Source organism: Rhinolophus sinicus, chromosome 16 (genome assembly GCF_057876585.1).
Source record: "Rhinolophus sinicus isolate RSI-liver-muscle chromosome 16, RSI-T2T, whole genome shotgun sequence".
NCBI classification, from domain to species: Eukaryota; Metazoa; Chordata; class Mammalia; order Chiroptera; family Rhinolophidae; genus Rhinolophus; species Rhinolophus sinicus.
The window spans coordinates 60788179-60802625 of NC_142516.1; the positions used below are offsets into that span (position 1 = coordinate 60788179).

The following is a 14447-nucleotide window of genomic DNA, read 5'->3' on the forward strand; positions in this document are numbered from 1 at the left end:
GTCTAGGAATTAAGTCTTTCAAAAAAATTTAAAAGCCTTCTTTTGGTTATAGAAAATTAAAAGAGCTTAGCAGGCTAACATATGCCACCATTAAAGAGTCTTATCTTGGGTTTATTGAACTGGTCAGAACTATGTTTATGTGGTCTAATTTCCAGATCTTAATTGCAATGACATTGGCTCTTAAGGAACACAAAAATAAAAAACTTGTTTCCCAAAGGTTTTCTTTTTGTTTTTAATTTTGGCACAATTTTAGGGTGAGGCAGAGCATTTGACCTTGGTCTGATTGGCACATATAACGATAGGCACTGAAAAGTAGGAGTGAGGAAATGAGAGAATACATCGTGAGAGGCAAAAATGTTGTTCATGATTGTGAATGTGTGTATAACGGGTTTGAAAATTATTGGTAATTAAAATGATTCCATGTTCTCTGAGATGATATTATAGTTTAATAAATTTTTATGGTTTCAAGACATCATGAATTGTCATATTTGTTACATGATTAGGATTTTCTTTCCAGTGTTTTAAATGTGAATAAAATGGTTGGAAAATTCTATTTTATTATATATACAATGTTCGTAGATTTGTAAATCTCATTTAAGTACTTTCTTTCTCTTTTAGCTATCTGACTAGCTTGAGCTTTGGTTCTAGAGGAATATTCTTCTTAATTTTTTTTTTTTTTGTAGAATGAGTAGCTTTATTAGAAAGAGAAGAATAAAAAATTTGTCACCTAAGCATACAAATGGCACCATTTTCTGCTAAAATATGATAATTTGCCCTACTAATCTCTGTTTCATAATTTCTCTATTTTTATTTTAATTTAAAATGTTTATGATCTTAAGGAATAAAATATACTAGAAAATTTTGGATGTTTTTGGAAGATGTGATATAAGGAAATGGTTTTTCAGGATATCTCATTCTCTGTTGCATTTTTTCCATTTAGATATGTCATCTAGAGTACATCTGTAAAAACAAGTCTGATACGATGAGAGAGCTTCAGCAGACCCAGGAAGACACCTTCAACAAAGTGGCAGAGCAGATCAAAGCCCAAGAGAGCTGCTGGCACAAACAAAAGAAGGAACTGGAGCTGCAGTACTCGGAGCTCCTTCTGGAGGTGCAGAAGAGGGCCCAGGTATGCTGCTTCCAGACAGAGCTTTAAAAAATGGCTGCTCATCTTTACCTCAGGTGTTTTCTTTCTGTTCCACTGCCAAGTCCATTTGAAACTTCTTGAGGACTACACAGAACTTGTTAGGCACAAGTAATACATATGCAGACACATACACGTTAATGGATATGTGTTGTGTACGTGTGTGTATTAAGGATTGTCTTTCACTGAAGTTTGAAAATAGATGGGTTTCTGGTTAATATATCTCAGGATGCATTGATCAGTTAAATGCTAAAATTGTATTTCTTTTTTTTAATTAAAGTTTTTGGAGTGATAATTGTTAGCAAAGTTAGATAGATTTAAGGTGTACGATTCTGTAATACATCATCTATATATCACATTGTATGTTTACCACCCAGAGTCAGTTCTCTTTCCATCACCATATATTGGATCCCCTTTACCCTCATCTGCCATCTCCCTCCCCCTTCCCCTCTGATAACCACTAAACTATTGTCTGTGTATTTCTTTTTAAAATAGAAGGTTAAGAGGTTTGGCAAAATATTACCAGTTTTTAGGTAGGTACCCTTTTATCCAGTTTATTCTACTTGTAGGGGTTCCTATGCAAGCCATCATTTTAATTCATTTGGGGTTGAAATTTCCTATAGCTCCTAACATTGTATAAGAACTAGAGTTATAGTTTTAGACCCAGTATCAAAATAATTGACTGTGAGATATGTCATGCCTTCTATGCTGGATTTGATTGGGAACAGAAGTTATGGGTAGTTAACATAACCGTATTTTTCCCTACACAAATTGTCAGTATAATTTATATTGTTGCCCAATCAGGAATAACACAATGGTAGTATATACTTTTTTCATATTAAATTTAATAATAGGTCACTTGTGCTCAAGATAGGATGCTTAGGAACCAGAAGGTTGGATGTTCTTCCCATGTTTGATTCAGCATTTAACCTCTTGTTTGGTCCACTCGTGTGTATACTGGCAAGTATAATTAAAAACAATAACATATATATATATATATATATATATATATATATATATACACACACACACATACATACAAATATATATATATATATATATATATATATACACACACACACACACATATATATATATATATATATATATATATATGTTTTGTTGTTGTCTGTTTGTTTTTGTTTGCCAATAAACAGTTTGGATTGCTTAAAATAGGACCATTTTGTTTTCCTAAGCATAAGGGCCCTATGTGCACTTAGGCCTTTCTCTATGAATTTGAATGAATTAATAGACTCCCTTAGAGTAGCCGTTTGTTCTCTGTATTAGGGTGCCTCGTGATTTGCTCTGCATTATCTACTACTGAAGTAAAAGACCTAAACTATTTATTTTATATTTTTTAGCAGTAACATTGACATATAGTGAACAACTCTTACATGTACACTTTGATGTTTTGGTCAATGCAAACAGCCATGTAACTATCATCCCACTTAAGACTTAAAACATTTTTATTACACTAGAAAGTTCTCATGCCCACCTCCAGTCTGTTTCCACTCTCCATAGACAACCATTGTGTTGATGCCTATTATCATAGATTACGTTCACCTGTTCTTGAATTTCCTCTCAATGTAATCATTCGGTGTATGTCTTTGGTGGTTGACTTATTTCACTTAATATTTTTCATATTCATTCATGTTGTTGGATATATCAGTAGTTAATTCTTTTTTTATGGCCGAGTAGTATTCCATTTTATAATTATACCACAATTTGATAGATTGTGAATTGATAGATATTAGATTGTGAATCGATGGATATTTGTTTTTTTTCCAGTTTTTGGCTATTGTAAATAAAATTGTCACAGAGGTTGTACAAGTGTTTTGTTGACATATGTTTTGATTTTTCTTGGTTAAAAGTACAATTGCTAGGTTATAGGATTGTTGTATATTTATTAAAATCCGTCAAAGTTTTTTTTTAGCAAAATGGTTGTATCACTTTATATTTCTATCCTCAGTGTATTAGAGTTTGCATTGTTTTATATCCTCTGCAACATTTGATATTGTCAGTCTTTTAAATTTTAGCCCTTCTAGTTGTTTTAAAATGGTACTTCATTGTGATTTTAATTTACATTTTCTTGGTGATTGATGACGTTGAGCATTTTTCATGTACTTATTGGCCATTCATACATTTTCTTTTGTGAAGTATCTCTCTAAGTATTTGCCCATTTAAAAATGTGGGTTGTTTGTGTTTTTATTATTGATTTGTAAGAGTTCTTTATATATTCTCGGTGTAAATCCTTTTACATATATATGTATCAGAAATATTTTCTTCCAGTTGCTCATTTGCCTTTTCAGTTTTTAATGTTTCTTTTGATCATAAGTTTTAAAATATTATTGAAATCCAACTTACAAATCTTTTTCCCTTTAGAGAATTTATTTTTATGTGTTAAGTAATCTTTCTGTATCCCAAGGTTGTGAAGATAATCTGTTGTTTCTTTCTTTTTTTTTTTAAAGATTTTATTGGAGAAGGGGAATAGGACTTTATTGGGAAACAGTGTATTTCCAGGACTCTTTTGGGGAACAGTGTGTTTTTTTCCCAGGACCCACCAGCTCCAAGTCAAATTGTCCTTTCAATCTTAGTCGCGGAGCGCGCAGCTCAATTCCAAGTCCAGTTGTCATTTTCAATCTAGTTGTGGGGGTCACAGCCCACCACCTATGTGGGAGTTGAACCAGCAACCTTGTTGTTAAGAGCACGCGCTCCAACCAACTGAGTTATCTGGCCATCCCAATCTGTTGTTTCTTTTAGTTTTATAGTCTTAGTTTTTGTATTTTGGTCTGTGATCCATTTCAAATTAATTTTTGCGTGTGATGATAGGTAGAGGCTGAGGTTCATTTTCCCTTTGCATTTACTTGACTTTCCCACACCACTTGTTCAAGACTTGACTTTCTCATTGCATAGCCTTCCTCTTTTTGTGAAAAACAATTGATCATGTATGGGAACCACAGGTTTGTTGTCCATTCTCATAGTTTTGCCTTTTATGGAGTGTCATATAAAGGGAATCATACAGTGTGTAAAGGAAAACTAGTGAAATTATATAGCATTTTTGATATGACAAAGAAATCTGTGTAAAAGGTATCCATCCTTTATTTTCAGGTTTTTTTCCCCTCCCCAAAATAAGACTGTTTTATGGGAGGATAATTTTTTGAATATTATTTTTGAAATTATACACACTAAGGAACATTTTAGTACTAGGAATGCTTCTGTCCCATTTGAAGGAAATGTTCTTTCTGTTTGCTTTAAAAATATTGGCCTTTAATCACCTTATGCAAAAAACATAGGTTTTTTTTTTTAAGGAAAATTTGCTCTTAAAGCCGTTTCCAGCCTTACCATCAAACAAGCTTTGTTCTTCAGGAATAATTCACAGTAAATAATGCAGTACCTCTGACGGTCCCTGTGGAATATCCGAATAATTTAAAACAGAATTCTGACATGTTGATCAGTTCCAAATTATTTTTGCAAACTATATCTTTTTTTGATTGTATATTTCTTTCTCTTTACATTTAAAAAGCTTTTTATTCAGTGCCTATTATTGGTAAAACACTGTGGTAACCACAAAGGAAAAGTGTATAAAGGATTATTTAATTCATTCAATATTTATTAAATACCTGTGGGGTATAGAGCACGGTGACAGGCGCTGTAGTAAATAATTCCTGGCCTCTAGGAATTACTCTATTGTATTTGAGGGAGAGTAGATATATACACATGATATAAATAAGTAGCAGTGTAGGAATTAAATGCTTGAGTAGTTTAATTATGTTCAGAGATGGTCAAAGTCAGTGTGAGTGAGAATGATAGTAAAGGGAATAGTCTAGTCATGGAATAGATAGATTCTGAAATGGGTTCTGAAGATTACTAGAATTTGAATAACGTTAGGGGAGTGGAGATGGAGAGAACCTAGGGGTGCTAGAGAATGTGGTTAATTTGTGAAAAGTGCTGGTGAGGTTCCTGTCTGGATACTAAAGGAGCAGATGTTTCTCTCCTTTTTCTTCAAGTGGAGGCTATGGGAGAAAGTGAAGCCTTACGTGAGAAGGCATGTGGGGGTGTTGTGACTTGAGTGGAGAACCTTGGGTTAGTAAAGACAAAGGTTAAGCGATAGGATTGGATTGACATAATCTGACATAGCATTGAAATGGGCATGAATTGCTGGTGGTGATGATAGCTGGAACTAGGCTGGTAACAGTGGAGATGAATCAGGATGTATGTTTTTCTTGCTGATGGTTTTGATTTGGGAATGCAGAAAATAGGGTGAAGGAAGGAAGAGTTAAGAGGGACTACAAAATTTTTGACTTGGATGGTTTGGTGAATGTTGGTGCAATTTCCTAATATAAAGAAGACTGTTATGAACCCTTTTAGGACTAAAATCAACAGTACTGGCCTGGATACTTTAGCTTGAGATGGCTGTGAGGCATTTTACTGGAGATGTCTACTAGACAGTCAGATCTGTGATTCTGGATTTCAATGGAGATGCCAGGGATGTAGAAATGTACATCCATTAAGAAATGAACAAAACTCTCAACTCTCATTAAGTCTTAATATTACTGAGGTTTTTTTTTTTTTTGTTAACCTAATTTGTCACTAAGAGCTTTGAAAATTTAATTTCATTGTTTAAAAATCTTTAATTAAAATATCCCACTTTATTAATCCTAGTTATATAGTTGATATTGGCCTGGTTGATATATATTTTTTAATAACCTTTGATACTTGTTATTTGATTATAATTACTTAAACCAAGAATGATTTAAGACAGCAGATGGTTGTTAAACGGTCTTTAGAGGTTATTTATATTTAAACAGACTTCACATGTATTCTTTTTCTTCTTTTAACGATTTTTATTCTTTTAGCAATTGTGAATGGCTTCTCTTTCTTACAAGTCTCATGAAATCATCCATAGTGGTAGTAATTAGTATTAATCTGAACTTTTTAATATATAATCATTATAAATGATCAAAATTTGGGGGCCACGAAATGACATAAAAATCTTCAGAAATTGCCTTGTTACATGCCACTACTTCTGCTAGGTAACCTAAAATGAAAAGTGGCTGTGTAAGGCAGGAATCTCAGTCCTGTTTTTAAAAAATTCTATCATGTTCCTGTTTTTCTTTAGATGGAGAGAAGTGGGGTATTTTTGGTAATGTATTTTAAATTTTTATTTTTTTCTGTCCATGTTTTGATTACCTTCTCATCCTCATCCCAGGACCACCTATTTCTGGCTGCCTCTTTAAAATGCTGTTAGCTTTAACCTGATGGGTTGTGGAAATAGACCAGCTGTACACCGTGGAGGAGTTTGCAATGAATCATGCGCTAAAATGAAACCTTTTCCACGATTGCCTTGCTTTCCTTGTACTCCTCCTTCAGCATTCCATTTGATTTGGACCAATGGGTTTGAATATTATTTTTAAATATTTAAAATATCATTGGCAAATATAACTTTTCACCATTTTTTACTCTAAAACGTAAGTTTTGTTGGAAAAACACTTCTGCCTGAGATTTTGAGATCTGTAAATATGTAAATAGGTGGCCACCTGGAATCTGATTAAATTCATGTTTATTTCTACTACATAGCTATGACCAATGTGCCTCTTTTATATTTTCTACAGTTTTCCTTTTTTTGGCTCTAATTGAGCTGATGGAATTGATTTTGGAGGGAATATGGAATTAACCTTTGTAATTTTCATATACTTCCCTCATTCTATCCCTGTTCCCTGCAACCCTGTTGTTACCCTTGGCAGTCTTTATTTGTATTTCTGATTCTCCACCCATTTACTAAAGCATAGAGACTGTTCCAGGATTTTGTGGCTTTTCATAACTTTTCAGATAAAGTTTAAATTCCTTAGTTTAATCATCTGTTATCTAATTTTATCTTCTAAAATTTTCATCATTCTCCTGTTTTCTTCAGACGTACTGGATTATTTGTACTTCCTTAGAACACATTATCCTGTTTTCTGACTCTTCTGTTTTTACATGCTAGTCTTCCTGCTTTCTCTAGCTACAATTTGAGTGTCAGTCTCTTGAAAGGATGTCTCACCTCTTCCAAGCAGTTCACCTGGCTAGTGCTTCTCACAGTTTCTGGCTTCTTTCAGCTGATACCAGTGGGATCCCACCTCCTTTGCAAGTGTCCTTGTCTGGAGCTCTGGGACACAGTCCCGATGAGAGCGTCCCGCTACCACAGCTTGTCTGCCAGTGGAGATGTGGTTAGGGGCAAGCCACAACTCCTTTATTTCCTCATTCCTTTGTTTCTCACAGAAGTGGCTGGGTCAGACTTTGGAGAAGAGTTAGAGTAAATAAAGGGAATTACAGTATAGAAACATTTAAAACCATGTCTAAAATACAGCTTTTTCCCTGCCCAAGGGCAAGCATTGAAGAAGTTGAATCCTTCAGAGAGTGGCCTTTTGTATATGGCCTTTACTCTTTTGTGCTCAGGATTATACCTCTGAGTGCCTCCTTCTACTTACTGTACACCTTTGGGAACCTGTCCTCCAGACTCAGAATTGCTTTTGGTTCAGAAGTTACTTTCCTTAGCAGTATATTTGTGCAAGTTTGAATTTTTTCGCTACTACCTGTGAACATTGTCAATGGTAGGCTTTGCCACCAAATCTTGCAGAGTAGTCAAGAGTTTGTACGAGGGCAGACAATTAAGTTCGTGAACTCATCCTAGAAAAAGTGCTACATACCGCATTGCTGAATATCACTGTGGTCACCCTCGAAGTACTCCCCTTGGGAAGCTATGCACTGTCACCAGCACCTAGTCCACCTTTCAAAGCAATTTTGGAACTCTTTTTCTGGAATGGCAATCAGAGCTGTAGTCGTATTACACTTGATGTCCTGAATGGCATCAATATGTCTTCCTTTCAATATTCCTTTATCATTGGGTAAACAAAGAAGTCTTGGGGGCAAGATCAGGTGACTATAGAGGGTGTCCCAATAGTTATTTGTTTATTGGCTAAAAACTCCCTCACAGACAGTGCCGTGTGAGCTGGTGCATTGTTGTGGTGCAAGAGCCATGAATTGTTGGCGAAAAGTTTAGGTCATCTAACTTTTTCATGCAGCCTTTTCAGCACTTCCAAATAGTCAACTTGGTTAACTGTTTGTCCAGTTGGTAAAAGTTCATAATGAATAATCCCTCTGATATAAAAAATGGTTAGCAACATCATTGCAACAAGTTCGTGAACTTAATTGTCAGTACTCTGATTTTTCTCCTAGTCTGATGATCACCTTTGAGGTCTTCCTGCCAATGTAAGTTTTAGAAATTCCTTTGACTCTTTTAGTTGTTTTGTGGGTAATTCTTGAATCACAAACACACTATAAGCCTCTCCCAAAGATCAACAGTAAATTTTAGACAGAGTGCAGTCTGAACTAGTAATACAAAGATAAGTATTTTCCTGACTGCCCCCAAAAGGATTCTCTCACAATGAAGACAGCACTTCACTTTATCATATATATATACAAATTCGATTGAACCTACTTATTCAAATTGAACCCCCGTGGCCTACTCGTAAAAAGGAAGAGGTTCATGGCCAAGTCATGGCATCTTGCTTGGCCAAGTAAAGATCCAAATGAAGCCATCAAATCACCATTGATTATACAGATTAGATTAAATTATGTTAGGGTCGCTATGGCCAGCCTCTCTATCGGTGGATTAGGCTTTTTCTTTTTTAAAAAAATTCTTTCTATTACATACTTCAATCCTACTTGTCCTTTGTTGTGACCCTCCAAAAGCCTGTTAATGTCATGACAATGATGTGTTTGTACCTCTGGCGATCATGCATAGCTCTATCATAGCATTATACCACAATAATTGATTTACTTGTCTGTTTTCCTAGCACATGCAATTTAGTGAGTAATCGATAAATGTTTATTGAATGATAAATGCATCTGTAAAGGAAATTGGGATCTGATATCTTCTAAAATTTACTCTACCTCAGCAATTCCTAAATGATTAGACATAAGATTTCATAGAGAGCTAGCTTATTTTCTAATGATTAAAATGTGCTACCTGCAGTTTAAATTTGTTAGTGTTTCAAATTAAGTTTTAGAATCAGAGAGCTGCTGAGGTTCAGCTTACAACTAGTATTTCCTCCTACAACTAGCGCTGTATTTTGTATGTAAGAAAGGAACTGAAATATAAGTATGTTCTGAGAGCCAGTCCCTTCTCTTCTGGTAAATGGCAGACAGTCAAGTGCTATTTGTTGTATCACTGATTTAACCCTTTGTTTATTTTGGTAGAAGTGAAATATTTATATATATATATATATATATATATATATATATATATATATATATATATGAGAACCTCTATTGGTATAATTTCTGTTTAAAAGCAGGAAATAAAAGTTAGTGAGGAATGGAAGAGGAAAACTTATGAGAAATGGAAGAGGGGAAATTATCTATTTCTAAATATGTGTATTTATTTGTAAGTGTGCAGGAAATTCATGAAGTATTTTTAAATTTATGTGTTCTACTTTATAAAAAGCTTCTATGTAAGAGGATTTAAAAATCAATGTGCACATTCAGATCTAAGCTATTTGGCCCACTGTTGTTGTATCATATGTATTTTTTGGATATTTTAGAACATGGATCTTTTGAAGAAGTAGTAGTTTTGTCAGGAAACATTTTTTTCTTTCTATAAAGAGGTATTAATAAAACGCCTATTTGTTTCATGATTAAATATATTATTTGACTTCTCTTCTTATAGAAATTTCAGGAAATTGCTGAAAAAAATATGGAAAAATTGAACCGTATTGAGAAGTCACATGAACAGTTGGTTCTTGAAAATTCACGCGTCAAAAATGTCTTATCACAGACTCAAAAGGAGCAAACATCCTTGCTGGCAGCCTGTGCATTGATGGCTGGTGCCTTATATCCTCTCTATAGCCGATCATGTGCCTTATCTACACAGAGAGATTTTCTCCAGGAGCAAGTTAACACCTTTGAGTTGTTCAAATTGGAAGTAAGAACTCTAGCCCAGGCTTTGTCAACAGTAGAGGAAAAAAAGCAAGAGGAAGCCAAGATGAAGAAAAAACCATTCAAAGGATTGATACGTGTATTCCGGAAAGGTGTTATTGCAATTTTGGCAGCAAACAGACTCAGGGTTTTAGGCCAATCATGTGCCTCTCTTTTTACCTGGATGGAAAGTTTCAAAGAAGGCATAGGCATGTTAGTGTGTACAGGAGAGCCGAAAGACAAACATAAATTTCCAAGTAAGACAAATTGTGCTTTTAAAATTCTAAGTTGAATATAAGTGATGTACAATGTGAATATGTTTTGCCATTACGCAAAAACTTAAAAAAAATCATTTAATATATTAAGTCATATAACATAATCCCATGCGTATATAAATACATGTGTGTATAAATGTATATTTATGTATAAATTAGGTTTTGATTTTTTGTTTTAAACATTAAAGTATAAAGAAAGTAGCAAATATATGTAATTTCAACGTTGTCTGGCTTTATTATATTTGAATGATCTTTTCACAGTAGAGTGAAGAGTTTATAGAGCAATTTTTCAATTAAATTAATCCAGAGACTGCCCTATTTAAAATTAAATATCAGTATAATTTATTTTCACTTTCTATGAATCAGTATAAAATGATCAGAGTTAAAAATCTATTGAAGAACTCAGTGGAAATGAAACAAATATAAATGAGACATATATAACATTTTTTGAATGCTATCCTAAGGAAACAATGATTTCAATTTTTAACATCAAGCTCTTAAGTAATGTAAGTAGAACTAAAGAAAATTTCCTTCTCTCTCTTTTTTGATGTCCAATGACAGTTAACAGTCAAATATATAAATAAATAGTCAATCAAATCTAACATTTCTTGTAGACTTTTCTGCATCAGGCAAAGTTCTGTCTACAACTTTTGATCTATTTCTTAAATAGTTAAACATTACTATGAATTTTAAACATGGATTTTAATAAATTTTTGTAGCATTGCATAATGGATTTTTTTTTCAACTTTTGCAGAACATCAAAAGGAGCAGTTACGTTGTTTGCAAGCGCTCAGTTGGCTCACCAGTTCTGACCTTCTTGCTGCAATAATCACTTCTATGGCTGAGTTACAGGAAGTCATTACTAAAACAGGTATGATTCCCTCTTTTATGTTCTTGCAAAATTCATTTAAAAGTAAATGTCCAGAAAAGCTTTATGGTACAAATTCTAATAAACCATCTAGGAAGAAAATACATTTGTTATCATCTTTCTTTTATTCAGGTGCAGAGACATTGTTAAATCTATATTTAATGATGTAGGGAATTAATGTAAATGTTGATGGGTAATTTTGTCTTTATGGGGAAATTAAATGACATTTCTTGGTGAATATATCCACCTTATTTTTTTTCCCTTTGTGATCTGATTTTCCTATGGAAAGCTCATAATTAGCTTTTTTATTAAGTAAAACTGGTAATGTTCTTTCCAATGTTTTAGTCTTTCTTCATTTCTATTTCTGGCTATAAATTTTAGAACTTTGAGTAATAACTAAGCCAGTAGAAAATTTTCCTCTCTCATTTGGTAATGTGTTTTTATTTTTTCTAATTAATTTTAAGTAGAGTTAACTTGAATTGCCTATTCCTTTCCACCAGGTGTGGAACGACCTATAATTTGTGATTTCGAAAGGTCTAAAATTCAAGTTTATTTTTTCATGACTGAGATAACATGATGTGTTTAGGTGAAAAGTTCAGTGAAAGCTAATTGCTCTATGCTAGGAGAATAACATACTGTTACCTACTGGTTAAGTTATGTCATTGGACTAATAATTATTGTCATTTCAGACACATTAATACCACAAATAATATAATGCACTTGTTAATAGTTGCCTGCTTGATGAAATGTTGTAAGCATTAATGAAATAATTTGGGATGTAATTTAATTATCTAGATAGCTCTGCTTTGTAAATACACGTCATTCAGTGTGATTTCAAGTAGCTAAACCTAAGCTTTTGTAGAAGGAAATTTATGATTCAAAGGTTGTTTTTTGCATTGTGGTCATTGATATTGGTAAGCAATATGCGTGTTTAATGGATTGGCAAAATCTCAACACATTGGTTTAGGAGTCTGAAATAAAAGTCTAAATAAGTGTATTTTAAGAATGGTGGTATTATAACTTCAAAGAAAACTGAACATTTTTGAAAGAACTTATTAAAAGTTTTGGATTTATTTTAATAAACAGATAATTTGTGTTAGCCATATTTTTTGTGGATATGTGGACACTTAAAAGTAGATTGGTTTCTTAAGCTATAATCTTGTTTTAATGTTATTCTATACTATTACTTTGTTGGATGTGTTTTCCTCTTATTTCCATGTTATATATACTTTAGGAGGTAAAAGAAAAATATGTCACTTGGTCTGGCCCTATAGAAAATATGCACAATGGTTATAGAACAAGAATGACAACTCATGAACAATGCTAGGCAAACTGTAGTCAAAGATTGGGTTGGGCAGTATAGGCTTTGAACGTAGGAATCCAAAGAAGATGTATTGCAACATGGGCATATGATTGTTGGGGACGTTTCAGGGGGAGCTGGTAATTTAGTTGGGCCTAGAATGATAATAAATTAGAGAGGAGAGATGGCATTCAGATGAAGGGCAAGGTTTAAGCAGAGATGCGGAGGTGGGAATAAGCACAGAATGGGAAGAAGGGACATGAAAGAGATGAGAATGGAAATCCATGCCTAGCAGACCTGGCTTATAGATGGTGATTCCTAAAATGTAATAACTATATTAGGGATTTGTGGGAGAAAGTTTGGATTATTGGCATGGGATTAGATTGTAGAAGTTTTATAAAAGTAGGCAGTGATCCCTGCCCTCAGCACGTTTTCCAAAAGTGGCCCCTTGTAACATTTTTAAGTTAAAATGTTGACACTATGGTTATTGAAACCCTGATAAAAATAGGTGTAGCTAAGACCTATCAAGTATAAGGTAGACCAAGAGTGGTGTCTCTTAAGTGCTTGCGTATTCTAGGAACACAGCTGCCTTTGATGTTAGAACCTGGTTATGCCTCTAGTAGCTTGAAGAAATAGCAAGTTCAGGGAAACTTACTTTTAGGGGAAGCTTTAAATGTTTGTTACCTAACGAACACTACTTAAGGAAGAGAAAGTAACTTGCTTATAGGGGGAGGGAGAATAATTGGTGCATCAATTTCCTAAAGCGTATTGGAAGGGATGTGGTCTGGGCAGGTAGATAATTGACTATTACTGGACTAGTACAGAAATAATCAGTGTGGACCTCTTCTGCAGGTGACTTAACTAGCTCGGCTTATAGAATAATTCCTTCAACATGATGAGGGGTTAATATATTATCTTTTCCAGGTTGCATGTTTTCATTTTTAAATGTATCCTAGTAGTAGAAATTTCAGATGTTTTAGCATACAGGATGGGAACATAGTTTCAGACAGTTAAAGTATATGAAAGGTTATCAACAGATAATAATGAGGGTAATAAATGTAAAGCCATAGCAGCTTATATAGTCACGTTGAGTTTATAATTTAAGTGTGTGAATAACCTAAGAAGGTAAGCATTATTGTATAGTAGAAAGAGCACTAGCTTTGAACAAGGCAGATTTGATTTTGTGTCTAGCTCTGTTAGTTATTAGTGGTGTGAAATTGGGCAAGTTACTTAACTTTACTGGCCCACAGACTCTATCCATAAATGGAGATGGCGTCATCTTCCTGGTTGTTACGAGGGTTTAATAAGATAATTTTGTTAAAATTTTGTACAGTACCTGACATAGATGGGTGCTAAAAAAATTGTTCCCTACCACGCATCTCACCATGAAAGTAGTACATAACATGAAAGAAGAGACACTAGGTGTCTACCTGTACACATTTTTAGTCTATTCATTATTAATTTTCTATTCTAAAATTGCTCAAGTGCTCTATAGTGGTGGTAACACAGTGTAGGGTTAAGTAAGGATTCTGCCTCACTTTCAATACTGGTTCTGACTAGCTGTGTGACATAGCAAGTTATTTAAATTCTTTATTTTATTTATTTGTTAAATGAGAATATAGTTATCACTTATCTCATAGAGTTGTTTAGAGGACTAAATGACTTAATTTGTAAAGTGCTTAATATAGTCTTTGTTTACTAGTTTGCTTACTTTTCTTAGTTTCTTACTTTTCAAATATTGGTTATTATGAAGATTTATTGCATTAACTGAATAATAAAGAACATTCATAAAAATTTGGATCCAATGAAAATACGTTTACCTTAAAATTTCAAGATAATTTACATATCTCATACAGCTCTAACTTTTTAAAATGTGGTTTTGTTATAAATAAGCATATACAGATC

General features: G+C 33.6%; 1 protein-coding gene across 5 annotated transcripts in view; it reads left to right on the forward strand.

Moving 5' to 3' along the window:
• Window positions 1-14447, forward strand: part of CCDC171 (coiled-coil domain containing 171) — a 272305-nt gene that overhangs the window by 98962 nt on the left and 158896 nt on the right. For all 5 annotated transcript variants that reach the window (XM_074330354.2, XM_088792782.1, XM_074330356.2 and 2 more), the window contains 3 exons: window positions 941-1129; window positions 9852-10356; window positions 11129-11245. In XM_074330354.2, coding sequence (XP_074186455.2) covers window positions 941-1129; window positions 9852-10356; window positions 11129-11245 — 811 coding nt within the window. The remainder of the gene's footprint in view (window positions 1-940; window positions 1130-9851; window positions 10357-11128; window positions 11246-14447) is intronic.